Source organism: Megascapheus bottae, chromosome 25 (genome assembly GCF_031878675.1).
Source record: "Megascapheus bottae isolate mThoBot1 chromosome 25, mThoBot2.hap1, whole genome shotgun sequence".
NCBI lineage: Eukaryota > Metazoa > Chordata > Mammalia > Rodentia > Geomyidae > Megascapheus > Megascapheus bottae.
The window spans coordinates 15,331,111-15,357,985 of NC_143533.1; the positions used below are offsets into that span (position 1 = coordinate 15,331,111).

General features: G+C 37.7%; 1 protein-coding gene across 1 annotated transcript in view; it reads right to left on the bottom strand.

Annotated features, from left to right (window-relative positions):
* Nucleotides 1-26,875, bottom strand: part of Unc13c (unc-13 homolog C) — a 269,849-nt gene that overhangs the window by 152,632 nt on the left and 90,342 nt on the right. Inside the window, exons 7-8 of the mRNA XM_090358380.1 lie at nucleotides 20,292-20,519; nucleotides 18,339-18,480 (exon numbers count right to left, since the gene is read on the bottom strand). Coding sequence (XP_090214506.1) covers nucleotides 18,339-18,480; nucleotides 20,292-20,519 — 370 coding nt within the window. The remainder of the gene's footprint in view (nucleotides 1-18,338; nucleotides 18,481-20,291; nucleotides 20,520-26,875) is intronic.

Genomic DNA, 26,875 nt, shown 5'->3' on the forward strand with positions numbered 1-26,875 from the left:
GATGAGACAATGTATGTGAGTATGTTTGCATATATACAAATATCTATATACATATTTATGAAAATAGTTCTATACATAATACTGCAATGATATCCATTTTTTGTTTTTAATTATTTATTGTTGTTATAAAGGTGATGTGCAGAAGGATTACAATTAGATGAGTGCATTGTAATGAGTACATTTCCCTTCATACAGTGTCTTCTGTTTCCTCACTCTCTCCCAGTCCCTCCTCTCCATCTCCACCCTCTGATTATATAGCTTACTATATAAACCATAAAGAAGACATACCATATATATATATAATGTATGATATAACCAGATGCACATGGTATGACCTTATTTATCCAGTTTCGTTTCTATATATTATATACAAATACTATGCTGTAAGAGGAGAGATAATACAATCTTGCCAGATATCTACTTGAAATAACACACACAGGAACTTCAGAAATGGGCACTTTGACCTTTCCAACAATCCCCGAGCCAGCTAATTGCTTATGAAACCACGTTTTCTCTGCATAAACCAGAGCAGACAGTGCTATATGCAACAGAGAATACTAGCTATCATAATAACTTCAGAGGCATGAAAAGGGCTGCAAGTAACAACACTAAACTATAGAACCTACCCTAGAGAAGATGCTAGGGCAGATGGAAGACTTAATTGCCCTGGGATGGTGAGCGAGTGCATTCTGATATGCTCTGCAAGAGCAGCACAGCTGTGCTTGTTATATATCTGACTCCAACCACATGCCTCCAGTAGAGGCGGATTCTTCAGGGAATGGTGGGGTAGCATTCAGCATGCTGGCGCACACTTTTAAAGAATCTCAATACTTTCCAATCCATACTGTAGTCAATGCTCTCAAACTTGAGCTGGGTAGATCTGTAAGCAGAGGTGAAAGGGAGCACAGTTTTCCCCCAAAGAGGTTCACTTTGCTTGCATCCAGCCGTGTAAATTGAGAATATCATAATTTGGAATCCCGCAAGGTGGAGAAAAGCTGGCTTCTTTGGCGTCCAAAAATATGGTGACTATATAAGCAGAGGCTTCTAAGTGCAACTTTAAATAGAGATAAAAATTGTTGCTCCTGGACTTTTCTAGTACTTCCCTTTCTTAGGTCTCTGAGGGGCACAGAAGGGGAAATTAGTGTGAAGATGAGATTAAAGGTGTTGTGTTCTCTCCCTAGCATATTTACTTTACAAGGCCTGAGGGTTCAGGGAGGCAAATTAGAACACAGAAGCCAACAGCTAAGAGCTAAAACTTCCAGTCTTATGTGGTTACTGACTCATAAAAAAACTATCTTGAATCCTGATTGCTAGAAGACCCATAACTTGTCTCTTAGAAACATAAGTGAAATATAACTCAAATTTGTCTGGCTACTGCTATACTTAAAAGAATTTCCAAGTCTTACATTTAGTGCAATAAGAAGTAGACTCCAAGTACAGTGCTCTCTCAAGAAAATCTCATGCCAGGATTTTTCAGGCATGGCCCCAGTTTATGGGTACCATCAACACTGCAATGACTTTTAATTATGCTTAGAGTCTCTTTCCAATTATTTGTACTCCACACGGTACCCATCTTGAGCATAGACACTGACAAAGTGCTATGCAGATGTAGATCCTAGGATTTGGTAGGCAATAACAGACAGCACAGAAGAAAGGTAACAGGGTCTGGTACTTGCTCATCAATTTGCTCAATTAGTTATTTCTGTTACTAGGATCAAGATATTCTGATTATAGCATCCAGTGGGACATTATTTGCTGTGTCAATTGTTATGAATTTCCCTCTTCCTGAATAAGAACTTTTAAACTTATTATTCTCCCTTTCCTCTCTACATCTGGAATGGGGAGAAGTTGAGATGTCTTCGACAGGTCATCTAACCAACCAAGAATCAAATCTGGAACTCATGAAAAGTCTCCCTAAATATTCTCAAAGACTTTTCTGCCTGGGCTGGCTTTGAACCATGATTCTTTGAAATAAGTTTCCTATCTATGACCCAACTATGTGTCTACATATCTCATGATGATTTTCTTACTCAAATTATCATAATTTAACCCATTATAAGATTAATTGGTCTAAAGCTTGATTACATGTTCTTCACTAGAAAAAAAAAACAAAACAATTCCTACTCAAGTGTACCCCTTGCTCAGTACAAAAGCAGTAGACCCACAAACGGTTGTTCAAATGGACAACGAACTTAAGAATTAAGGTAGAGCTAATAAAACAACTACAATATCTCAGAAAATGTATGTTGGAAAAAAATCAATAGAAATAATGTCATTAAATTCATTGATACACTAAAATTTCTAGCTATACATTTTTCCATATATTTTTTTATTATAATTAATAGTAGGGTTAAAGTATATTCACCAGGGAAAAGGTGCATTACTTCACAAACATTGATACCCTTTCTCATGTCATGATCCCCATTCCCCTCCTCCCCTCCTCCCCGCTCATCTTGATCTAGCTACATATTTTAAGCAAATAAGAGATTTGCTTAAAGGTTCTGCAATATTTCTAACTAGCAAAGTGCTAGATTTTATTGTAAGATACATTTGATGATATATATTTGATATAAATAAGTCTGTCTTCCTGCCTGTCTATCAATCAACTTATCTATCAAAATTAAGACCAGGTACTGATGATTCACAACTGTTATTCTGACTATTTAGAAGGGGGAGATCTGAGGATTGTGATTCAAGGCCAGCTCGGGAGGGCAAATCTAAGAGAACCTTATTTTCAATTAACCATCAAAAACTGTGGCTCACAACAAGAGAGTACCAGCCTTGAGTAAAAAAGCCAAGTGACAATGTAACCCAGTTCTGGCAAAAGAAAGAAGGAAGGAAGGAAGGGAGCAAGGGAAGGAAGGAATCATACAAGGAAGGAAGGATATAAGGGTCCCCATAGGTGGTATAATTCATGTATATTTTATTTTTAAAAATTTCTTTCTTTTTCTTTTTCGGTCAGTCGTGGGACTTGAACTCTGGGCCTTGGCGTTGTCCCTAAGCTCTTCAGCTCAAGGCTACCCCTCTACTCCTTGAACCACAGCACCACTTCCAATTCTTTACAATTTCTGCTACAAAAAAATTATACTTTAAAATATCTTCTGGTAACTATATGTAATCTCATTTCAACTGAAGCAGGAAGGTAGGGCATTGATTTAAAATCCTATGAGCCACGAATCTGTAAGAGCCATTTGGAGACAGCCTTTCAAAGAGTAATTAAATTCTCGACTTACAGCCTAATTCCGTAAACTCTGACCCACTAAGTGGCAATACTATAGATACTCAGCTTTCACATTTCCTCTGAATGATTTAGTATGAATGATGTAACCATTTCCGTTGCCATGTTGGTTTTGAATTGGTTACTGAATCAGGATCCCTCACCCTGCGATCTTTGAATTCTTTGTATTCTGTTATAGTAGATGGAAAAACTCAGTAACAATGCAGGGAAACTTTCCACTTCTTTGCACCTTTTATTTCTGAGGATATCATATCAGGCAGCCCAGATTAGCCATGAACTCATGATCCTGTGGCCTCAAACTCTCAAAGTGCAGGGATTATAGACATTAAGTCACTACACTCTGCTCTCACAGAGACATTTATTATGGGAGTTAGTAAAACAACAACTGGCATTTTAGGTTTTCTCAAGGATTTTTTTTGTACTTGTGGCATCATTATAAATTTACTATGTAAGTTAATGACATTAGAGATCACAAAAGATGAATTACACTATTAGCATGTTTCCTTTAAAAAAAAAAGCAAAGTGAAGCAAGAAAGTCCATGCACATTAATGTATCACAAAGTCAAAAGGCAAGAAGGGCTCTTTTGTGATGCATTCATCGCCTTGTCACAACTGTCACAAAAATACCTTACAATCTTTATAGTCAAATCTCTCTCCTCATACACTGTCATGGCAGGATAAACTAATGGTTTGGGGTGTGTGTGTTGGTACTAAGGCTTGAGTTCAGAGCCTGGGTGCTGTTCCTGAGATTGTTTTTGCTCAAGAGCTTTATCACTTAAGCCATAGCCTTACTTTAGTGAAGCTTTTTGGTGGTTAATAAGAAATTAGAGTCTCTAAGATTTATCTGGCTAGGCTGGCTTTGAACTTCAATCTTCAGATCTCAGCTTCATGAGTAGCTAGGATTACAGTGTAGGCCAACTGTACCTAGCTAGTATAAATTAATTTTAACAGCTGTTTTGAAAATTGTTAATATTAAAAATTAAAGAACCAAGTCCAACAAGAAAAGAATGGAGTAATGGAATGGGATGGTATCCCCACAATGCAAAAGATTTTTTAAAAATATTTGTATATTCATTTGTATAAATGAATAACCTAAAGAGATACCACAAAATGGGTACAACTCAGAAAGCATCATGTTAATTGCATGCTAATTGTTAAAAACCATCATATTTAAAATGTGTGAATGGCATTGTATGTCTGCCACATCACAGTAAAGTTGGTCTGGTTCTACGATTTTTTTATTTTGTTCGTCATGGGGCTAGAACTCTGGGCCTGGGTGCTATTCTACAGCTCAAAGCTACCACCCTACCCCTGGGCCTGGGCATTGTCCCTGAGCTCTTTAGCTCAAGGCTACCACTCTACCCCTGGAGCTACAGTCCCACTTCCCATTTTCTAGTGATTAATTGGAGATAAGGGTCTCACTCCTCCTCCTCTTTCTTTAGTGCTGAGGCTGGCTTTGAACCACAATCCTTAGATCTCAGCCTCCTGAGTAGCTAGGATTATAAGCATGAGCCACCGCACCTGGCTATATGTTTTTAATATATTAGTTCACTTCTCTGTGTCTCAGTTTTCAAATGTCTAATGCTGGTATTAAGCAACTGATTGCATGAGTGTCTCAGAGGAGCACACAGGACCACAGAGATATCACCGACAGTACCTGTAAATCTGTTAAATGAGTGTAGTCATTCTTCAGCCTCACAATTAACCGATGAAGTCTGTGTTTTCATACTGTCTTCCACAGTTGCATTTCATGAATCATGAGGAAACTGTGAAAGTGGCTAACTTCCAAGACAGAAATGTGCTTCCTAAGAAAATGTAATGTGTGTGCTCAGTTTGCTTTACTTGCCAAGCTTTGTTTAGATAACTGTTGAAAATGGAAGATCACACGAGAGAAATATGTGATTACTGGGAGCAGGAGGAATTACTCATCATTCTATGTAAACTAAGAATGAATGATGCCAAGAAAGTACAAAGTCCCATTAAGGGTTGGAGAGACCAAACGCTGTGGGTGGCTCAAAGCAGTAGTTCACAGGTCAGAAAGAAGAGCTGATGGGAGTCACTCTGTACTCTCTTATTTTTTTTTTTTAACTTTTTTTTTTTTTGGTGGCATTAGAGTTTAAACTCAGGCCTTCACAAGTTACTGAACTGAGCTGTCACTCTACCACTTGATCCATGCTTTTAGCTGGCTCTTGTGGAGATGGAATTCTGAAGATTTCCCTGCCCAAACTCGCCCCAAATCTTGATCAGCCAGATCTCAGCCACCTGACCATCTAGGATTACAGGACTGGGACACCAGAGCAGGGACCCAGTCTATCTCCTTGATGAAGAGTTCATGTCCAGGATTTGGCTATGCTCTAAATAGGGGGATACCTGCTCCAACTCAAAGCTCTTTCTACTGTCTAGTAGAAACAATGTTCTTTCTATTGTCCAACTTGCTGGACAATCACCTCAGATTCTGAGTGTTTAGTTGACACAGTCTTTGACATATGTGATATTTCCAAATGGATATGAATTGTATACTGACTACATGTGCACAAATAGATTAAAACTGGTTTGTCAGTTCTACTCTCTTAAAACCATCAAAGAAATACCAGATGCATGTGACAATCAAATATCAATGAATACATTAAAGCCCGGTAGTTCATTTTTACCACTATCTTACTGTTCTGCAGGATTCTTACGAATTCCTTTAAACTAAAACCTGACTCACACAGGGAAACAAAAAAGAGAACTACTTATTCCTTGTTTGTAGCTACAATGAATAGAATGATAAAACACACTGCCCTTAGCCTGGTTAAGTGAACCCAATGAAACTGCACATATATATACACACACACACACACACACACACACACACACACACACACACACACACATATGTATATACATACATATATACAAATACACACATATTTAAAGTCTGCATTTATAAATGCATTAATTTAGTCAGAAGCAGTCAGAAGTCAGTCTATATCCTAAAACACTTGGGAATTTAACATAGAAATTACTTATACTATGGGCCCCCAGAAACTAAGCACCACAGGAAGCTGCTACATAGCTTCTGTTGGAAGAACAGAGGGAAGAGGTAGTGTTATTAGACCCCAGAAGCAGAGGATACACAATCAAGGAAGAGCTAAGAGGTAGGGAAAACTACAGAAAGACTCTAGCTAATGAATTTGAATGATAAGGAGACACCCAGACAGACCCTAGGGGGATGCCTGCCCTGCTAAGGCAGGAAAAGAAAGGAAGAAGTATGCGCCTATCTCTCATTTTCTGACATTTGATAGATCTGAAGTTCCTTTTCCTGGATAAATTTAATGGGAAAGGAAGTCTGGAAGAGATAGCCTGCAGAGTTGAGTTCCCTGAGATACAGAAAAAAAGTAGAAGAAAGTTCAGGGAGTAAGCAGAAGAACAAACAGATCAGCACATATGTCAGATCTAGGTAGAAAATGCTACAGTGAGATGCCTAAAGCTATTATATTTAGCCTGGACCTTCCAATATGTCTTTGCTTTCCTGCCCCCCACCTGGAAAGGTCTTAACATTTGCTTCTTTTTGTTGTTTTGTTGTTAATGTTTTTTGTTGTTTTTGTTTTATTTATTTATTTTTTTGAGGCACTGAGATGGAGTTGTTGGTACATAGCCCAGGCTGATCTCAAACTTGCAATCCTCCTGCTTTAATCTCTTGAGTGGCAAAACTATAGGCATACACCACTGTTCCTTGTTTAGCATTTGACTCTTTTACAGATGAAATTCTTAAAGCACTAAAGGTATTTTTAAAGACTGTATCATACAATTCTTATTTTAGGAAATCAAATAGAAAATATGGAATAGTGGAATTAGGAGTGGTGACTCAAGCCCATGATTTTAGCTACTTGGGAGGCAGACTTTGAAGACTGTGGTTTGAAGCTGGCCTGGACATAAAGTTGGTGACACTCTACTTCAACCAATGGCTGCTGTGGTCGTATGTGCCTATACATTAATCTTCATGACAGAGGGAAACACAAGTAGAAGGATCACAACCAAGGTCAGCCCAGTGACACGTTAATAATAGGGGCTCCAGGCATGGCTTAAGTGATGGAGAATAACACCAATGTAACAAGGGTGAGGCTATGAGTTCAAACCCTAGCACCATATGCACACATATCCACTCACACTCAAAAAAACGCTACTGGACGAGGTAACGCATGTACTCTAAATTGCTACAAGTAGGTTAAGTTCTGTTTATCATTTGACACCTTGACTTTTTAACTTTAATATTTCATGTATATCCTGACATGGATATTACATGGATACCACCATAGTATTCATTTTGAGCGATCATATACTGGTTCATTATATAAAAATATGAGCTGGGCACCATTGACTCACACCTGAAATCCTAACTACTCAGGAGGCTGAGATCCAAGGATCGCAGTTTAAAGCCAGCCCAGGCGCAAAAGTCCATGAGGCTCTTATCTGCAATTAACCACCAGAAAACCAGAAGTAGCACTGTGGCTCAAAGGGTAGGGTGGTAGTCTTGAGCTGAAGAGCTCAGGGGCAGCACCTAGGCTCAGAGTTCAAGCCCCGCAGCAAACAAGCAAAAAAAGCGTGCTAGTTTACAGGAAATCTTGACTGTATACTTTATGAACTAGCAAAAACAGTTAAAGAAACAAATTGTTAAAAGTAGATTTGAAGCTGAGCATTGTGATGTACAATGTGACCTACAATTTTGGAGGCTAAGGCAAGAGGATTGTGAATTGGAGGCCAGCCTAGACTACACAGTGAGTTTCAGCCAGCCTGGGCTACAGACCAAGATTCTACCTCAACAAAAACCACACCCAACAGAAATGTCAAGGTACATTTCCTAGGTGGAATATGAGTAATAAGTATATGGACATCAACATACATTCAAACCTGTACACATTACTAGAATATTCCTCTAGAAATCATATATATGCTTTCCATTCTCTACTATGAATGATCATATTTTAATGTTTTCTAATAAGGACACTGAAAAATCTATACCTTTTGTTTTGACTTTTAAGTAGCACACCCATCACACATGAAATGACATATGCTTGTGTATTTATTCATTACTTTTCCTCTTTCTGTTACTAATGTCTCAGTGAATGGAAAAAATGTAGTAAAAAGTGGCCCATCATCCTGAGACACTTCTACATAGATTAACGCTATTTTTTTTGAAAAGAGAATATGTTAAACTAAATAATCAAAACTTAGCTCTGGTAAAAAAAATTGCTTTGAATAGCCATGTAATTGGTTTTTTCCCTTTCTTTACTGGAAGCGGGGCTTCCATTTCTCCAAGAAACTGAAGTAACAGAGACATGTTAGTAGCATACTACAGTTGCATTCACTTCTGAAACCAGAGTTTATATGAAAACCAACCTTAATCAAGAGAGGCAATCATAAAGGTAAATACTGTTTACTTCCATTCCCTCTGATCTGAAATATCATCAATACATAAAACATGGCATCAGGACTACAGAAAACCTTACCCAGAATCAATGAGGAATTGTTTAAGAAATCTCAGGAAATACACTCCAATTAACTTTTCCACTTAAAACTAAGCTTCAACCAATTACCTGGAATAGAGCAATGCTGCTTGAGAACTCATAAAATAGTAATGTTGGTAAGGCCATATAGTATGAAGCTAATTGAAAGGACCTCCAGGATATTGAAACAAAGCCATATAACGAATGATTGTTGTCCTTAATGTACTATGTTGTCTCTCATCTCCTTTGCTGTCCCTTGGTTATCTCATACTGTTACAGTATCTGACTTTGTTATCTGATATATTGAATTTATTTGTATTTGGTTATTTGAAATTTGATAGGGAAGGGTGGAAAACCAAGACAGGTGGGGGGTGTGGGGGGGAGGGTAATGGGTACCAAGACATGTGAAAGGGTATCAATGTATGTGAATTAATGCACCTTCTATCTGGCAAATATCATGTAACCCTTTTACTAATTACAATAAAAAAATAAGTATAAAAATAGTAATGTTGGTTATATTTCACTTTTCCCTTGAATTTTGGTGGGTATTATGCAAAAGGGAAAAGAGAATTTTTTAAGTCTAATTCATTGCACAGATATTACAAAACCTGTAATATAAACCTGTAATATTTTGGTGTTTGTATGTATTTTATTTGGCCAGAGTTTGAAATCAGGGCTACTTGCTTGCTCAGCAAGCATTCTTTTCCTTTTGAGCCTTGCTTCTAGTCCTGCCTTTTGCTAATTATTCTGGGGATGGAGGGTTTTTTTGTTTTGTTTTGTTTTTTTTGTTTTTGCTAGTCCTGGGACTTAAACTCAGGGCCTGAGCATTGTCCTTGGGTTTTCTCAAGGTTAGAGCTCTATCACTTAAGCCACAGCACCATTTCTAGCTGTTTTTTCCAATGTATGTGGTACCAAGGAATCAAACTCAGGTCCTCGTGCATGCTAGGCAAGCACTCTACCATTAGGCTAAACTCCCAGCCCCTGGGGATGGAGTTTTGAAGACTCTTCTGCCTAGGCTAGCTTTGAACCTTAATTCTCCAGATGTTAGTCTCCTGAACTAATAAGGATAAGAGTGCAACTCTAGCACCCAAATGGTATTTATTTTTGTTATGTATTTTTGTTCCTGCTGATACAAGGGTTTGATCTCAGGATCTAATACTTCCACCTCAATTATTTAGGTGCTATACCACTTGATCCATAATTCCAGTCTCACTTTGTTGCTGGTTAGAACCTCACAGATTTTGTTTTGGTTAGCTTTAAATCATGATCCTTAGATCTCAGCTTCCTGAGTAACTAGAATTACAAGTATGAAGCACTGATACCCAGCTTTTCATTTTTAATAATTACCTTTTATCATTAAAATGCCAACTTAAATGGCATGAAAAAGAAAAGTATATGTAAGTATGTATGATATAGCTACAGATGGACAAATATAGAGATAGAGATGACATAAAACTAAAAAGATAGAGATAGATATGAATATCTAGGTGAAAAAAGTACTAAAATACTTTGGAACATATCAAAAATTCCACAAGTTCATTAAAGCAGTATTTACCATAGCTAAGATATAGAATCAGCCCAGATGCACCTCTATGGATGAAGAGATCATGGAAATTTGATATATAGGCACATCTATTATTTATTAAAAAGAATGATGTTGTATGATATGTATGATATTCATAAGGAAATGAAAGACTCAGGAGAAATATATGAAGTAAGCTAGATCCAGAGAAACAAAGGTTACATGTTTTTCCTTACTTGTGGCTGTTAACTGGTAATAAATGAATTAACTAGAATATAACAGAGTCTACACAGAGCTCAAATAGCATTAATTTTTTTTTTTTTGTGGGTTATGGGGCTTGAACTCCGGGCCTGGGCGCTGTCCCTGAACTCTTCAGCTCAAGGCTACTGCCCTATCCCTGGGCCTAAGCACTATGCCTGAGTTTTTTAGCTTAAGGCTACTGCTCTACTCCTGAGCCCCAGCCCCACTTCAAGTTTTCTAGTGATTAATTGGAGATAAGAGTCTAGCGGGGGCCAGGAGTTTGGCCTAGTGGTTAAAGTGCTTGCCTAGCATGCACATATATAGAAAAAGCCGGAAGTGGTGCTGAGGCTCAAGTGGTAGAGTTCTAGCCTTGAGAAAGACCAAGGACAGTGCTCAGGCCCTGAGCTCAAGCCCAGGGCTGGCAAAAAAAAAAAACCAAAAAAAACAAAAAAACCTTGATACATAAGGCCCTATAGTATGAAGCTAATTGAAAGGACTTCCAGGATATTGAAACAAAAGCCATATAACAAATGATTGTTGTCCTTAATGTACTATGTTATGTCTCATCTCCTTTGCTGTCCCTTGGATATCTCATATTGTTACAGTACCTCACTCTGTTGTCTGATATATTGAATTTATTTGTATTTGATTATTTGCAATTTGATAGGGAAGGGGGGAAAAACCAAGAGGGGGGGGCGGTAGGGGGGAGGGTAAAGGATACCAAGACATGTGAAAGGGTATCAATGTATGTGAATTAATGCACCTTCTATATGGCAAATATCATGTAACCCTTTTATTAATTACAATAAAAAAATAACAACAACAAAAAAAAGAGGCTAGCGATCTTTTGTCCCCAGGTTGGCTTTGAACTGCGATCCTCAGATCCTCAGATTTCAGCCTCCTGCTTAGCTAGGATTACAGGTGTGAGCCACCGCGCCCAGCTCAAATAGTATAATTTTTAAAGAATAAATCTGAATAAAATAAACATCAGGAAATGGGCACCTGCAAAGGGAGGAGAGGGAAGGAATGAGAGTAGGAGAAAAATGAAGGGTAGAAGGGTTGGAGAATGCAGTCAAGAATTTTTTTGGTCAGTCATGGGGCTTGAACTCTAGGCCTAGGTGCTGTCTCTGAGCTCTTCAGCTCAGGGATACCACCCTACCTGTTGAGTCACAGCGCCACTTCTGCTTTTCTCAAGGCTAATTGGAGATAAGATTCATAGGCTCTTTAGTGCCCGCGCTGGCTTTGAACTGCAATCCTCAGATCTCAGCCTCCTGAGTAGCTAAATCATAGATGTGAGCCACCGCACCAGGCCATGGCTCAAGTTTTTAAAAAGCATTATAAATACCATGCTTTAGGTAGTAAAAAGTATTAGTGATTCATATATAGTACCTATACCTACTATCAACATTGAATAAAAGGTATTTCTTAGTCAGGCACTGGTGACTCATGTCTGTAATCCTAGCTACTCAAGAGGCTGAGATGTGAGAATCATGGTTTAAAGCCAGCACAGGCAACTAAAATAGTTATATAATTCACAATAATTCTGGTTTAAATAACCAGGTTTCATTTTGAGCCTTATGAATGAATATACATTTCTTAGAATATGCAAATAAGCAACAGCTTCAAATTAGATATTAAATAAGGCATGCTTTAAACCATATTAATCATGACTCTTGCACTAATTATACTAAAAATGTTAGTATCTTCTTTTTGGATGGAATTTTCCCAAGATGTATACTTATTACTCCACAGTAGAGCTCCATAAACAATAAACCTATGAGGCTGGAAAAGGCCTTAGAACGTACTCAGTGATAAAGATATGCAAAATGTTCCCCCTGAGTTTGTGTTAGCTTTATATAGGGAGCTTTCTTAGACATAGTTTGATGAGGGCAAAGAGAAAAAGCTTAACATTATTCAGTCATAGTGTAAGCTCAAAAGGTTCCTAATTTCATGTCTTTACACAGGTCAAAATCAGTTTTGTTCTTTTTATTGTCCCTCTAAGTCCAATCCTAGTCAAAAGTAGCATCACAGTTTATTGGACAGACACATATTGAAATAAAAGAACTAATTTATCTGAAGGCTCGTGACACCATTAAGATTTTACCAGGCGAGCCAGGGACTTGTGGCTCATGCTTGCTACTCATGAGGCTGAGATATGAGGGTTACAGTTTAAAGTCAGCCCTGGCAGAACAAGTTTGTGAGACTGATCTCCAATTAACCACTAGAAAGACAGAAGTGGAAGTGTGGCTCAAGGGGTAGAACACTAGCCTTGAATGGAAAAAGCTAAGGGACAGAACCACAACCTGAGTTCAAGCCCAAGTATTGATACACACACACAAATATAAATATATATATATATATATATATATATAGAGAGAGAGAGAGAGAGAGAGAGAGAGAGAGAGAGAGAAAACACAAGAGAGAAAGAAGGATTTCATCAAGCTGGAAAAACATTTTGACCATTAAAAAGTCAACATCTGGGTTCATCAAAATAAGATTCATGTGCAGAGAACAAAAAGACATGCCTTTGGAGCTTCTTAGAAGAATACCAATAAGAAGGAAAAGAGGATGAAGTCCTTTTACAAATAAAGAAGATACTTGCATGGGTAAGAAATAAACTTCACAATTTTTCCTTTAAAAATAATCCTGGGGCCTGGTTTTTGGCCTAGTGGTACAGTGCTTGCCTAGCATGCACGAAGATATGGGTTCGATTCCTCAGTACCATATACATAGAAATAAGCCAGAAGTGGTGCTGAGGCTCAACTGGTAGAGTTCTGGTCTTGAAAAAGTCCAAGGACAGTGCTCAGACCCTGAGCTCAAGCCTAGGACTGGCCAAAAAAAAAATAATCATGAAGTAAATCTAGGTTCTGTGAATGTTTTCTTTGTAAATAGTAATAGTGCTGGTCATGAGCAAAAAAATGCCTAGAAAACTGGGTTTTGTGTTGTGTAGATCTAAGGCAGTAGAAATCTGCCAACTTCCTGTTGAGCTAGGAATAGTACGACATGGCAACCTTCTTTTCCTGCTTTTAAAATAGCTCATCTACACACATAAAGGAAAGATGTAGAGGAAAGAAACAAGTAGAGACAGATTGGCAATATAGTATTTGGGTTCCTGAAAATACTAAGTCAGATTGTTCGAAGTACCCTTACTAGATATATTATACTCAGAGAAAATTGCTTTAATCCACAAATGAGTGATAACCAAGTAGTAAAATCGCAAAGCTTCCTTCTATCTTCTGTCTGTCTGTCTGCTCTCTCTCTCTCACAGAGAGAGCAGAGAGAGAGCGAGAGAGCGAGAGAGATGAGAGCGAGAGCGAGAGCGACGAGAGCGAGAGAGACGAGAGCGAGAGAGCGAGAGAGCGAGAGCGAGAGAGCGAGAGAGAGCGAGAGAGAGCGAGAGAGAGCGAGAGAGAGCGAGAGAGAGCGAGAGAGAGCGAGAGAGAGAGAGAGAGAGAGAGAGAGAGAGAGAGAGAGAGAGAGAGAGAGAATATCCCTTTTCTATGGATAAGACAGAGACAGGAAGAGGTAGAGGGACATACCAAGGGGAGAGGATGGGAGAGATGGAGGAAGGGAGTGAGGAAGAGGGAGAGGGAAGGAGATTGGGGGAGAGAGGGAGAGAGAGGGAGAGGGAGGGAGAGGGAGGGAGAGAGAGGGAGAGAGAGGGAGGGAGAGGGAGGGAGAGAGGAAGGGAGGGACCTACAGTGACTCCACTTCTCCAGGGACAGTTGTTGCTTCTAATTCAATGCTCTGTGAAGTTTTTAGGACTTCATTGGAATTTCTTCAGTTTTCAATTTAAAATGCAGAGAAGTTCACTGCACCTGGCCTACACAGTTTGGCAGGGCTATCTTTAGGGAGGCATTGCGATCTGCTTTTACATGGTTTGTTGACTGTGATCACATTCTTTTTTTGGTGACCCTAAGTTCATATTCCATGAAGATCAGTTCAGATCTCTTTTCACTCACCCTTCCTCATCTTTCCAAACCCTTAGGTTTGACTGTGATGTCCTGATTAAAAAAAATTCCATTCTATTTTTCCCAGTGTGCAGATGAATAACAATTCCACTCTCCATCTTAAGTGAACGGCATGACGGGCTAGTATTTTTCTCTACCTTGAGGTCTCTCCATAAGGTACACTAGGCTTAACAAGAATTTTTAAATGTCTAGTCATGTAAAAGTGTGACTAGATTCTGCTTTAGACAACTGTGGGATCATCTTCAATGACAAAATGACATGCCAGTCCTAACACTGTAAGCTTGCTCTGGCACCTGAGATGATTTCTTTCCCATGAAGCCTAGGAAACAGTGATGCCAGAGAGGCAGGCTATAAATCAAACCCTTGATTGTGTTCTGGATGTCATTTTTGAAATATTTATCATGGTACCATGCAGTTATGTTTATTTACTTGTAATGTTAGACCAGCTGTCTCCTATAGCATGCACCAGTATGTTTAATTTATGCTCATCCCTGGCTTGGTGAGACTCAGGGGCCTGAGACATTGCCTGCCACCACAGCTGGGTTGCTGGAAAGTGAATGTGGCCCACAGACATTTCAAAATGGCCAAGGCAATCAGGCCTCTGTACAACAGCATTACAAATCTGTGGTGTTTTTTATTTGTGGGGCTTGAACTCTAGGACTGTGCACTATCCCTGAGCTCTTCAGCTCAAGGCTACTACCTTACCCCTTAAGCCACAGCCCCACTTCTGGCTTTCTTGTGGTTAATTGGAGATAAGAGTCTCAACGCCTTTAGTGCCTAGGCTAGCTTTGAACCTTGATCCTCAGATCTCAGCCTCCTGAGAAGGATTGTAGGCGTGAGCCACTGTGCCTGGCTGTGATACTTTTTTATTCTACTCTACCTCCTAAGGTAAGGAATAAGTTTTTATACACATTTCTGGCTAAAATTTACAACCTCATAGGACACATAGTTTTCTGGTATAAGAAGGAATTGTTTTTTGGAGTCAATACTTTCCCTGGTTCAGTGTTCTGCCTATCATGGTCACTCAGCAGAGCAAGAAAAGCTCATCACCAGGTTAGGTGCATAAATACAATATGTACACATCACTACCATTCCAATGCAGCACCAAAACAAATGAGGTCATGTTTGTACTATAGTGACAGGAACTATGTTGAATAGCCTGATAGTAAGAATTTTTCTCTCCCTCTTCCTGTTTTCTCTCTCCTTTTCCCTATCCTCCCTCCCTTCCCTTCTCATATTCCACCCCCTCCACTGCTGCTAGTACTATGACTTGAACTCCAGGCCTCCCACTGTGTCTTGGCTCTACCACTGGAGCCATGTCTATACTTTTAACTTTTTGCTGGTTAGAGATGGCTCTGAACCATGTTTTTTTTTTTTTTTTTTAGATCTCAGCCTTCTTATTAGTAGAGTCATGAGCTACCAGCACCTAGCTAACACAATCCTTTATTCCAAGGCTTAATATCAATTAAAATAGATTAAGCAACTCTTCTGTCACCTTTATTATCTACCCTGTAGAAAGTAGTACAAAATTTTGTTTTTATTCCAGAAAGTAGAAAAAAAGATGTATCTTGTTCTAGCTTTAGAAGCCCCAGAAAATATACCAACAACTTCATATATGAATATGTGTGTAAGTAAGTAAATAGTGTCTTCTTTGAAGGAGAGGCATGGCCCAGGTGGTAGAATGCTTAAATAATGCAAATGAGAGCCTGAATGCCCAAGTTCAAGCTCTAATACTGGTATACATGTGCATATGTACATGTACACACACATACACACATACTCAAAGTAAGTCTTCTAATTCTCATATTGATTACTCAACTGGGAACACTATAGTGCCTTTTTTCTTTCTCACCCACCAGGATAAACTTCTTTCCCTTCACTCTTGAGAGAATAATTTATGATAGGCATACAACATTTCACTACCTGTAGCACAGGAAAGTAAAATCCAACAACATCATTAATCCATCATTAATCAGGAAATGATTAACCATGCAGCTTACTAAGATCAAAGACCATAGGTAATGAGCACCTTAGGTTTCTATAAAATCTTCATCACCTTCAAAGCAGTTCTGTTGTTACACTATTTCAACTAATCTTTGTGTGCTGTCTTAAAAATTATATGTTTACAACTCCTTCCAACTAAGACTTTGACAAGTGCTTAATGATTCATGCCTCAGTTCTTAGTCACCTTTTCTAGAACCTCCCACTCTAGAGTCATACAACCTTCACTGTCATTGATTGATTGATTGCCAGTCCTGGGGCCTGAACTCAGGGCCTGGGCACAGTCCTTGGACACTTTTTACACAAGGCTAGTGCTCTGCCACCTGAGCCACAGCACCACTTCTGGCTTTTTCTGTGTATGTGGTACTGAGGAATCAAACCCAGGGCTTCATGCATGCTAGGTGAACACTCTACCACTAGGCCACACTCCCAGCCCCTCCACTTGAAGTGTCACAATTCTGTTTTTAACCTGTAGTAAGAGAAGTAAAATTAATCCTAAGAAAAGAGAAGAGGTAATTCAGAGGGAGGTGGTGTGAGGATATTGAAGGAGTAACACTGATCAAGGTGAATTGTATCCGTAAACTGCTTTGTTAAATGGCATCTCCTTTGTACCACTACTTAGAGATAACTTTAAAAATACATTAAATTACTGTTTCTGAAACCTTCGTAATGTGAATGGTATCTCAAAATTCCGAAACCAAGAGACCAAAACTGTTTAAGACAACTTTAGCATGAGTTTTTACATTATTGAATAATTCACCAAAGAAGATAGATGACAAGGAGGTTTTTAAATGATTACTAGAGAAATGTAAACTAAAACCTGTATAAGATATCACTACACACCTTTTAGAAAGACTGAAACTCAAAAAAACTCATCATATCAAGTATTAGAAAGTTGGAATAGACCTGGCACTCACATACATTCATGGCAAAAATGTAACATGTTATAATCACCTGAGATATAATATGGGAAAAAGAAGATACACTGCACAACGTGGATGGGACTCAGAATAGTCATATTGAATGAATGGAACCCCATCAGATGGGCATATTTCTTATTGTTTTACTTATAAATGGTTCTAAAGATTATGAAATAAAAAATAGTTTTATAGCATCAGAAAGCAGATCAATGATTTTCCTAGTCGTAGTGAAGTAGCTGGGACCACGTGAAAAAGATTACTAAGGTTGGCATTAAACGCTGGAACCTGTAATCCTAGCCACTCAGGAGGCTGAGATCTGAAGATAGTGGCTGAAGACAGCCCCCACAAAAAAAGTCCTTGAGACTCTTATCTCCAATTAACAACCCAAAAGTCAGAAGCAGAGCAGTGGCTCAAGCCGCAAGCATGCCAGCCATTAGTTAAAAAAAAAAAAAAAAGCCCCTTCAAAATTGAGGCATTGAATTCAAATTCCAGTCTTAGCATTCAGATGTGCACAGGCACATGGACACTCAGATGCAAAATACTCTCACAGGAAATGAGAAACAGGTCAAGTATGAAGGACCCCATGAAGGACCAGTGATGCCTCAAGTCTTTCATCTACCATTAGTCATAATCTCCAGGGGTCAGGAGACTGCTGAAGTGCACCTGTGACCTCTGAGTTACTATGAACTCATCCCAAGTTTCAGATCATGTTGTGAACTAGTTTTCCCCTCCATCAATGTCACCCCAACAGTGTCATCTTTTATCTGAAATATTCTTTTTGTTCATATGCTTCTAAAGAATACATTATACACATTCTAAGAGTATCAAGTTTAGCACAGTAAGTTTTGCACCTTTTGTGATTGGAAAAATGTAAATTATGACTTGGGTTATTTGGATAGCTTCCATCCATTCTCAAATATTCAAATATTTGTAAAAGTGTTTCCATGATCTACTCACAAATAAAACTTCTCATCCCATACTGGATTCAAGTTTCCAAAAATGGTTTTCGTCCTTCTTTTATTTTTTCCAACTTGAACTGTAACGTAGGGGTCGCTTGACCCTGTTTTGTCTTTTGCTTGCAAGCCTTGGGCTGATACCACTGAAATAAGCCAAATAAGCACATGAATATATGCTTAGAAACCATAAGGAATATAGACACTTTGATTTTTGTCCTTTAGGTTTGTAGATGCATCCGTAAGACTTTGAAAATATGCAATAAAAGGATAAGTACATGGAAGACTAAAATATTCCTCTGATGGCTGAAAGATAAACGTTCTCTTGTATATTAATCTTATTTTCTTATCCATTAATCCACTGATGGAGATTTAGATTACTTTCATAACTTGGCTATTGTCAATGCTGTTGTAAACAATCCTGGGAGTTTAGGTATCTCTTTCCAACATACAGATTTCTTCTAGATATCTACCCCCAGTAGTAGGACAGTTGAAAAATATGGTAGTTGTTTTGCATTTTTGAAGACATTTCCATACTGTTTATTACCGTGGCTGTTATTAATTTATATTCTCAAAAGCAGTGTCTAATGGTTTCCTTGTTTCACATCTTTTATCATACTTGTCATCTTGTTTTCAAAATAGGCATTTTAACATGTGGGAGGTGATACCTTATTGTAGCTTTTAATCTGCATATCCCTGATAATTAGGGAAGTTGAACTTTTTTCCCCCCATACATCTTGTTGGTCAGTTCTAAGTATTATTTTGAGAACTGTATATTCAGGACCTTTGCTTATTTTTAAGTAGAAAAAAAGAAAAGGAAATCCTTTTAATCACAACTGTGTGTATAAACCTGGAGGAAATTATATGGAATGAAATAACACTTGGAACAGAAAGACAAATGTTGTATGTTGTTACCCCATGTGTAATGTAAAAAGGTTCGTCAAAAGAAGAGAAGTGGTGATTATCAGAAGTGAGGATAGCTGGAAGGAGGTAGAATGGAAAGATGTGCATTGAACATATCTTTATGACTTGACAGGAAAAATAAAATGCAAGAGATCTATGGTAAGACAGGTATCATAGGAAATATTACCTGTTATAGTCTTCAAACACATACAGAGTAAATGCTGCATGTTTTCACAACAAATTTAATGTGTGAGGTACTGTATTTGTTAACAAGCTAGATTTAGAATTGCCATAATGTATATATACTTCAAAACATTCAGTGTACATAATTGAAAACATGCAATGTTCTCAGTAAAAAAAATAAGTCCTATGGATAGTATTTGCCTCTGTATATACTGATTAGTAGTTTACACATGCAGTCTCACTGTACATGTACATTATTGTCCACATATTGTTCAAAGATGACTCTGCATGTATAAAATTCAACATAATCAAAGGTCTGTGACTTAAAACTTAAATTAAATCTGTGGATTTGCACTCAGTATTGATCATCAACTCAACTTAGCTAAAGAAGGATCTTTATAATCACATTATAAATATGAGTAAAGGTAAAATCTTACTAATCATGAACAGTCTGTGTAGGCTGTTAACATCACAAGCCATTCTGGAAATTCTCAATTTTTCCATCTACTTGGTATCATTAACTCTCATGGCATCTATTCAAGGATCCAATGGTTAAGTGAGGAAGAACTAAAATGATGGTTCTTTAAAAAAAAAGTGTACTGAAGAGATTGACCATACCTGAAATTAATGGCAGGCAATAAAAAAATCTAATTTCATATAGTGTTTGAGGTATTGATGAATGTATGAGAAAACAGCCTGAAATTCCTTCAGTTATCTGGTATATATTTTAGAAATTTGAAGCACCAGCTAGACTTGTCAATATTGCAAGACTGAAAACATTTCTACTACTTTTTACCCATGATGTCGATTAGCAGAACCACACAAAAACCTCGCTACAGAATGAAAATGTTAAGGGAAGACTTATTTTTACCTGTAATGGTTATTTTTGCTGACCACTTAGATGTCCCGTCTAACACACTCTGCTTGGCGGCCTTTGTGTATTGCACAAAATCTTCTTTAGAAATCTGAAACATTTCCTGAATGACTTCAAAGACCTCTGGCCTATTTTTCTCCCTGATCTTCATTCTTTCTTTCATGGCTGTGATAATGGTTTGCGTCTTGTCTTCGGCACCGTGCTTAGAACTTTTTTCTGCTGCTCCTACAATGGAGAAAACAGTGATGGTATCAGTTGCCCTCAGTTACTTTGTACTTGTTCAAAAGAAGAGAAAGGGGGCTGAGTATGACAATGCACAGCTACCCCAGCTACTTGGGAGGCAGAGACTGGGGATTTTGTGCTTTGAGACCAGTGAGCACAAAACACTTACAAGACTATTTCAACAGTAACAACAACAACAAAAAGCCAGGCTTGTTGATATGAAACTGATCTCAGCGATGTAGGAGGATCATGATGTTAGGCCAGCCCCAAGAGAAAGCTAGAGACTCTTAATTGGAAAGTCACTAAAGCGTAAAGGGATGGAGTGTAGCTCAAGTGTTAGCAAAGCAGTCTCGCAAGTGCAAGGCCCTCAGTTCAAATCCTAGTAGCAAATAAAAAGGAGGAGAAGAAATGGGAAGAGAATGTTTATATTAGTCTTGAGGAGAAATGGGGGCTTTTGGAAAAATACTAAGAAAATAAATCACTCTATTGAGCTGTGAAACAATTAGTCCTTGTTAATATTATCATTGGCAAATAAATTGACCTCCATGGATCTCAGGTTTCTCAATGATCAATACTGTAAGAAATAAAGAATTCTAATAATATTTGGTTAGAATTTTCAAAGGAAGCTTTTAAAACCCCAAAGTACGCACAATAAATATTATATTGCATGAGCATCTACTCGCTAAAAACTCAAAGCAAAACTGGAAAACAGATTAGATATGTGACAGATCAATAAATTCAAATACTTGAGTTCATCCAACTCATTATTTTTTCTTGTTGGGAATTACTATCAATGTTTCTGAATTTTCTTTACATTTATTATTTTTGTTTCCATGTATTATCTATTGAAAGGTGCAGTGCAAAACTTCATCTATAAAAAATGTGATTTTACTGGGTAGCAGGATTAGGATCACTAGTCTGGGTAACATGCAAAGTGTCTGAGCAGATTTGAGCTTTCTCATATATTTGTAATTTGTCTATAATTTATCTACCAATCAATCATCTCTCTATATGTGTATGTATACATGTATGCATGTATGTATCTATCATTATCTACCAATCATCTCTATCTACCTAGCCTTCCAGCTATCATCCATCTTTTGCTATCTCTGTGTAACTATTTATCTATCTGTCCATGTATCCAGCTATCCATATGTCCATTTATTCATCCATACAAGCATCCATCTTGTGAGGGTGATGCATAGAGGGGTTACAGGTAGTAGATATAGCACTTCTTGAACATTGATACCCCTTTCCCATACTTTTCTTCCCCTTTCTCTCCTCTCATCCCTTCCAAATCATCTTGTTTTTCCCCGTACCCTTAACTATTTTAAATAAACAAATATATATACTGTATATACAATATACCAATAGTGGGGTTTTCATACTCTCTTGCTCACATCTTACACTCCACCACTTGAGGCATGCACCCTGCTGATATTTTGCTGGTTAACTGGAGATGAAGTCTCTTGGACTTTCCTGCTCTGGCCAGCTTTGAATCAAGACCTTCCAGATTAACAGACTCCAAGAATTACAGGTGTGATTGAACAGCATCTGGCTTTAATGATAGGCTGCTTTATTGATAGGCTACATGTTCATTTTCTACATAAAACCTTTTGTGATTCCTAAGACAGTGTGTGTGTGTGTGTGTGTGTGTGTGTGTGTGTGTGTGTGTGTGTGTGTGTGTGTGTGTGCATGCGCGCCTGGAGCCTCACTTCTGGCTTTTTTTGGTGCATAATGGGAGATGAGTTTCTTAGACTTTCTTCCCTACACTGGCTTTGAACCAAGATCCTCAGATGTCAGCCTCCTGAGTAGCTAAGATTATAGGCATGAACTACCAGTGCTGGGCCTAGGAAACTAGTGTTATGATAGATGTCAACTTTCTGGACTGTTCTCTTTGTAGCAATGAAGTGATGAAGCATTTCCAAATTTCTCTTTTGGGCCCCTCGGTTTCTCTACCTATCAAAGTCAGTCAATGTTCTCAGTGCTGGGTGTGCCCTGCTGGGTTGTATAATATTACACAAATCAGTAGAAAACCCTGATTCTGTTTCTCATAACTTCTGTTTCAATGTGAAGAAGATAGTGTCACATACCAGTGGAACACACTAATAAATCCTAACAATTTGAAGGACACAGATATGGGGGAAGAATCTGAAGGCCTGGGTTCATAGTATAATTGTTGTAGTTTTCATTTACAGAGCTATAAGCATTATCCAAATTGTGTTGGATATTTTCTAGAATTTATAAAATGGACATCTAAATACTTCATAAATATGAGATTAAATCAGATAATTGCATTGTTTCTATCCTTGAAAATCGAATTCTGCAAATATTAAGTTCCATTTAAGAATAAATGATAAAGCAAAAGAAAAATCAATAATTAATTTCCCTCCTGATAAATTCATATATACTTTGATAACATTAGCTTAATGAGAAAATTGATTTGTTTTAACGCAGAACATTTGTTTCTTAAAGTGGTGAAATATATCGATGATAATTAAGGTGTGACTAGCAGTTGGTAAGAGGTGAAAATTTATCTTTCTGGTAGAAAAGAGGAGATTATTTTTTATCCTTTTGTTTGAACTTGGAGGACTGCCACATTTAAGTGAAAAAATATAATAAAAGGGTTAAGTTCTAGTGAATAAAAATTTAAAGGACATTCTAAATGCTCTCCTCACCTGTTAAAGCATGTCCTACAACTGCCACATATGTGTAAATTATTCACTACTAATATGGAACATAATTTATCAATAATGCCCTAGCTACTGTATATATACTGTTTTTCAGTAAAATTTGCTTAGATTAGACTATTTAGCTGCAAAAAAGCATATTTTGCCTCAAGTTTTGGAAGTCATTAAATGTAAAGGATCATGGTGGCTTAGAAGACCTAATCTTCAAAAGTGAAGGTATCCTCAAAAGCACATCTTAGATACTTTTAAATTTAGAGTCTGTTCCCTGAATAAAAATTCCCAAATAAGCAATAACTAATCATAAATTCAACAGTGTTGAGATATTTTTGTCCAACAGAGTCAAATCTCTGATCTTAATAGCTGTCTCTTGTATATTTTTCAAAAAAAGTTTTTATCGTAAGGATGATGTACAGAGGACTTACGTTATACAATTCAGGTACTGAGCATGTTTCTTTTTTAACAGTGTCACCTCTTTCCTTGTTTTTCCCACTATTGTTCCTACTGATCCCTCCCCAAGTTGTATAGTTCATTTTCAACACAGTATCTAGTGAGCATCACTGTTGTAAAAAACTATTACAAAGGGTAAACTAATCCCTTGTTCCACCATTTCTGGACATCCGCTTCCTCTCTCCAAATCAGACAAACTTACATATAAGACAAAAGGTATGGAAGTCAAAAGCAGTGGCAAAAGGGGGAAACCAGAAAAAAATAATTAGGGAAATTTTAACAACTTCAGATCTTACCATCTCTTTTTATGTAAAAAGAGATGGACATGTAAACTCATATTAACAATTCTAGAAGAGCAGGCTAATAGAGACTTAGGTTTAAACCTGTTATCTGTCATTTCTAGAAAAGACATGCTGCTGCTTTCACATTTTTTTTCTGATTCATTTCTATTCTGAAGAAAACAAAGTGATTCAACTCAGTTTTGTTTTGCTCATAGAATTAGCACACATTTGTAATTTTTTTGGTTACTGATTTACAAATACCTTTTATTCTCCTGTTTATCAAATTCACATGTCCTATTTTCTAATCAAACCATGCCTTAAATGGTTGCAATTTGTCATGGATTTCTAGTCCTATGGGTTTATTATTTTCCTTCAGGCTTATTCTGTTTATTTCAAAGCAATCGGAGAGAACTTAAAGTTTGCATTTATCTAAGTCCTTCTTCCAAATGTGAAGTAGTCTATTATATTCACTGAACTACAGTGAGCCTAACAATAAATGAGATCAAAAGAGAATGCACAGAAAAACACTTGATAAAGTGTAGTACATTATCCAAATGAAGTCCATTGCTGTTACTTTTTAAATATTTAATAGATAGGTCAGTCAGTACTACTAAGCACAGCAAAATTATGAGATAGAAGCCAACTTTATATCCCAGGCAGGGAAAAAGAAAACTCATTTCTATATAATTTAAAGGGACAATCAACCAGAACCTCTTATTTTCCTTCATTATTTAACTTATTAACCAAAATATCTCAGTTTTAAAACAGTTACATGAAAATCCAGTTTTAGTGGTTTTATTTCAGAGTCCCCTTTCTTTCTCCTTTTTAATCACTCTTTCACTCTCTTTCCTTTTCCTTTCATTTTTTCACACATATCTATTAACCCTCTGTCTCTATCTACAATTTTAACATTGTACCTTGTCCCCAGTCAATTTTTTTCTTATTTTTCTCAATAGCTTTTCCAAAACACTTTCATTTTCTTTGGGTCACAAAGCTAACCTCCATTATCCTCTCTTTTCTATGTATGATTGTGTGTTCTTCACAGAAAATAAAGACCTCTTACACTCAATAGTTACATTCTCTTGCCGCTACAGGAAGAAGAATAAAAACAAAATCTAGACCTGATTTGGAGCATTAGCATATTCCATTGCTGCAAATACTGTTGGCATGGCAAGTCCTGCAAAACAATCGCCATGACACATCAACTGCTACATATTCTCTCATGCTACCCAGTAATGCACACTTCTATTAAAATGTACATTACAAGTATCTGAGCAAATACACATCAGAGATGCCAAACTTTTTCTTGGGGAAATTTAAGATAAAATCGTGTTCATAATTGAGTATTTAATTTGGCTCTATGTTTAATTTAATGAGTTAAGTTCTTCTGGTAAACCCGGATCCTAAGGCTGCAAATCTGCCAGAAACAAGAACCCATTCAATGCAAAAGGATATACAAGCTATGGGGAACATACCAAGAAGATAGAAAAACATGTGTGGTGCTTGATTTTAGATTTTAAATTCTTAGAAAATAAATGTGGTGTGTCCATCCATAGAAAGCAGAATATGGCTGACCTACCCACTATCTGTCTTTCAGAGTCAGCAAAAAGCAAGGGCATAACTCCAACTACAAATGGAAGAAATCCATTAAGAAAATCACATCTTCATAGACTAAAGAGCATAGTAGTTAATGAAGCTTTAGGTACAGAAGGAGAATCTTCATCTTACACTACTGACTGCCGTGCTCTGAATGTATGTAATCCTCCCAAATCCTTATACCCAGGTCACAGCATTAGGAGGTGGAGTTTTTGGCAAGTGGGGAGGGTCATGAGGGTAGAAGCCTTCAGAAGGGCACTGGTAACTTTTTCACAATGGCCCATTCAACAGTGTGAGACACACAAGGAGAGAGTAGTCCAAATGTGGAAGAATCTGACTGAATTGATCTGATACTCTGGGTCTTGGGCCCCCACCTCTGGACCTGTGAGGAGTAAGCTTGAGTTGTGCAGCCATCTACTCACTTTATGAGAATTCCCACTTGGGAACAGACTAAGATGCTAGCATTTTGGACGGGGTCTAGTTATTTTTGCTCCCTGAAGCCTTAGTTTTTCTGTCTATAAAACAAAGGGAAAAATGATGCCTTAACCACCTTACATGAGGATTAAGTTGTGACAAGATGCATAGGTATCACAATAATAATTGAAGACAGGGAAAAGACAGTGACAGCTATTTTAAAAGTTTCACCTTAACAAAAGACTTTGAGTTTCAACTTCATAGTAATTGCGACACAACATGAAAAGTCCTGTGAACAGAATCAAGCTCAGTGACTGCCACACATTACATACACGGATGGCGTGTATGATGCTCCTGTACAGACAAGAAATGAAAATTCAAAGAATATGCAAAAACACTTTTTTTTGAAAGTTAGTGTAATGGCATGCACCTGTAATCCCAACTTGTCAGGAGGATGACATAGGGAGGATCATATAGTTCAATGACAGTTGAGACAAAACGAGTGTAAGGCTGTATTGTGTCTGTGACTGTAGATATAGCAGGAGGTAAAGGTAGGAAGATCAAGGCCCATCCTGGCCCAGAGAAAAATGAACAAAGCATAACTAAACACACAGTGATCTAGGGAAGATAAATGGGCCCAGAGAATGTGGGGGTTAGCATCCATGGGAAGTATGCAGAGGGTCTGCTGTTGGAGGCTTTTGAACAGTGCTTTTCCTTTCTCGTCCTCTTGTTGTATAGAAATGGGTCGTTGTTGCTTTTCCTTACTCAGTACAGTCTCGTGGGTGGGCTTGCTCTGCATGCTTCTGTTTTTCTTTCCCATGGAATCGTGTGGGTGGGCATGAAGTTGGCATTTTCTACTCTTTCCCATTAGTTGCTTTACAACCAAGATAACCTTAGCCCTCCTCTCTTAACATACCTTCAATCATTGCAA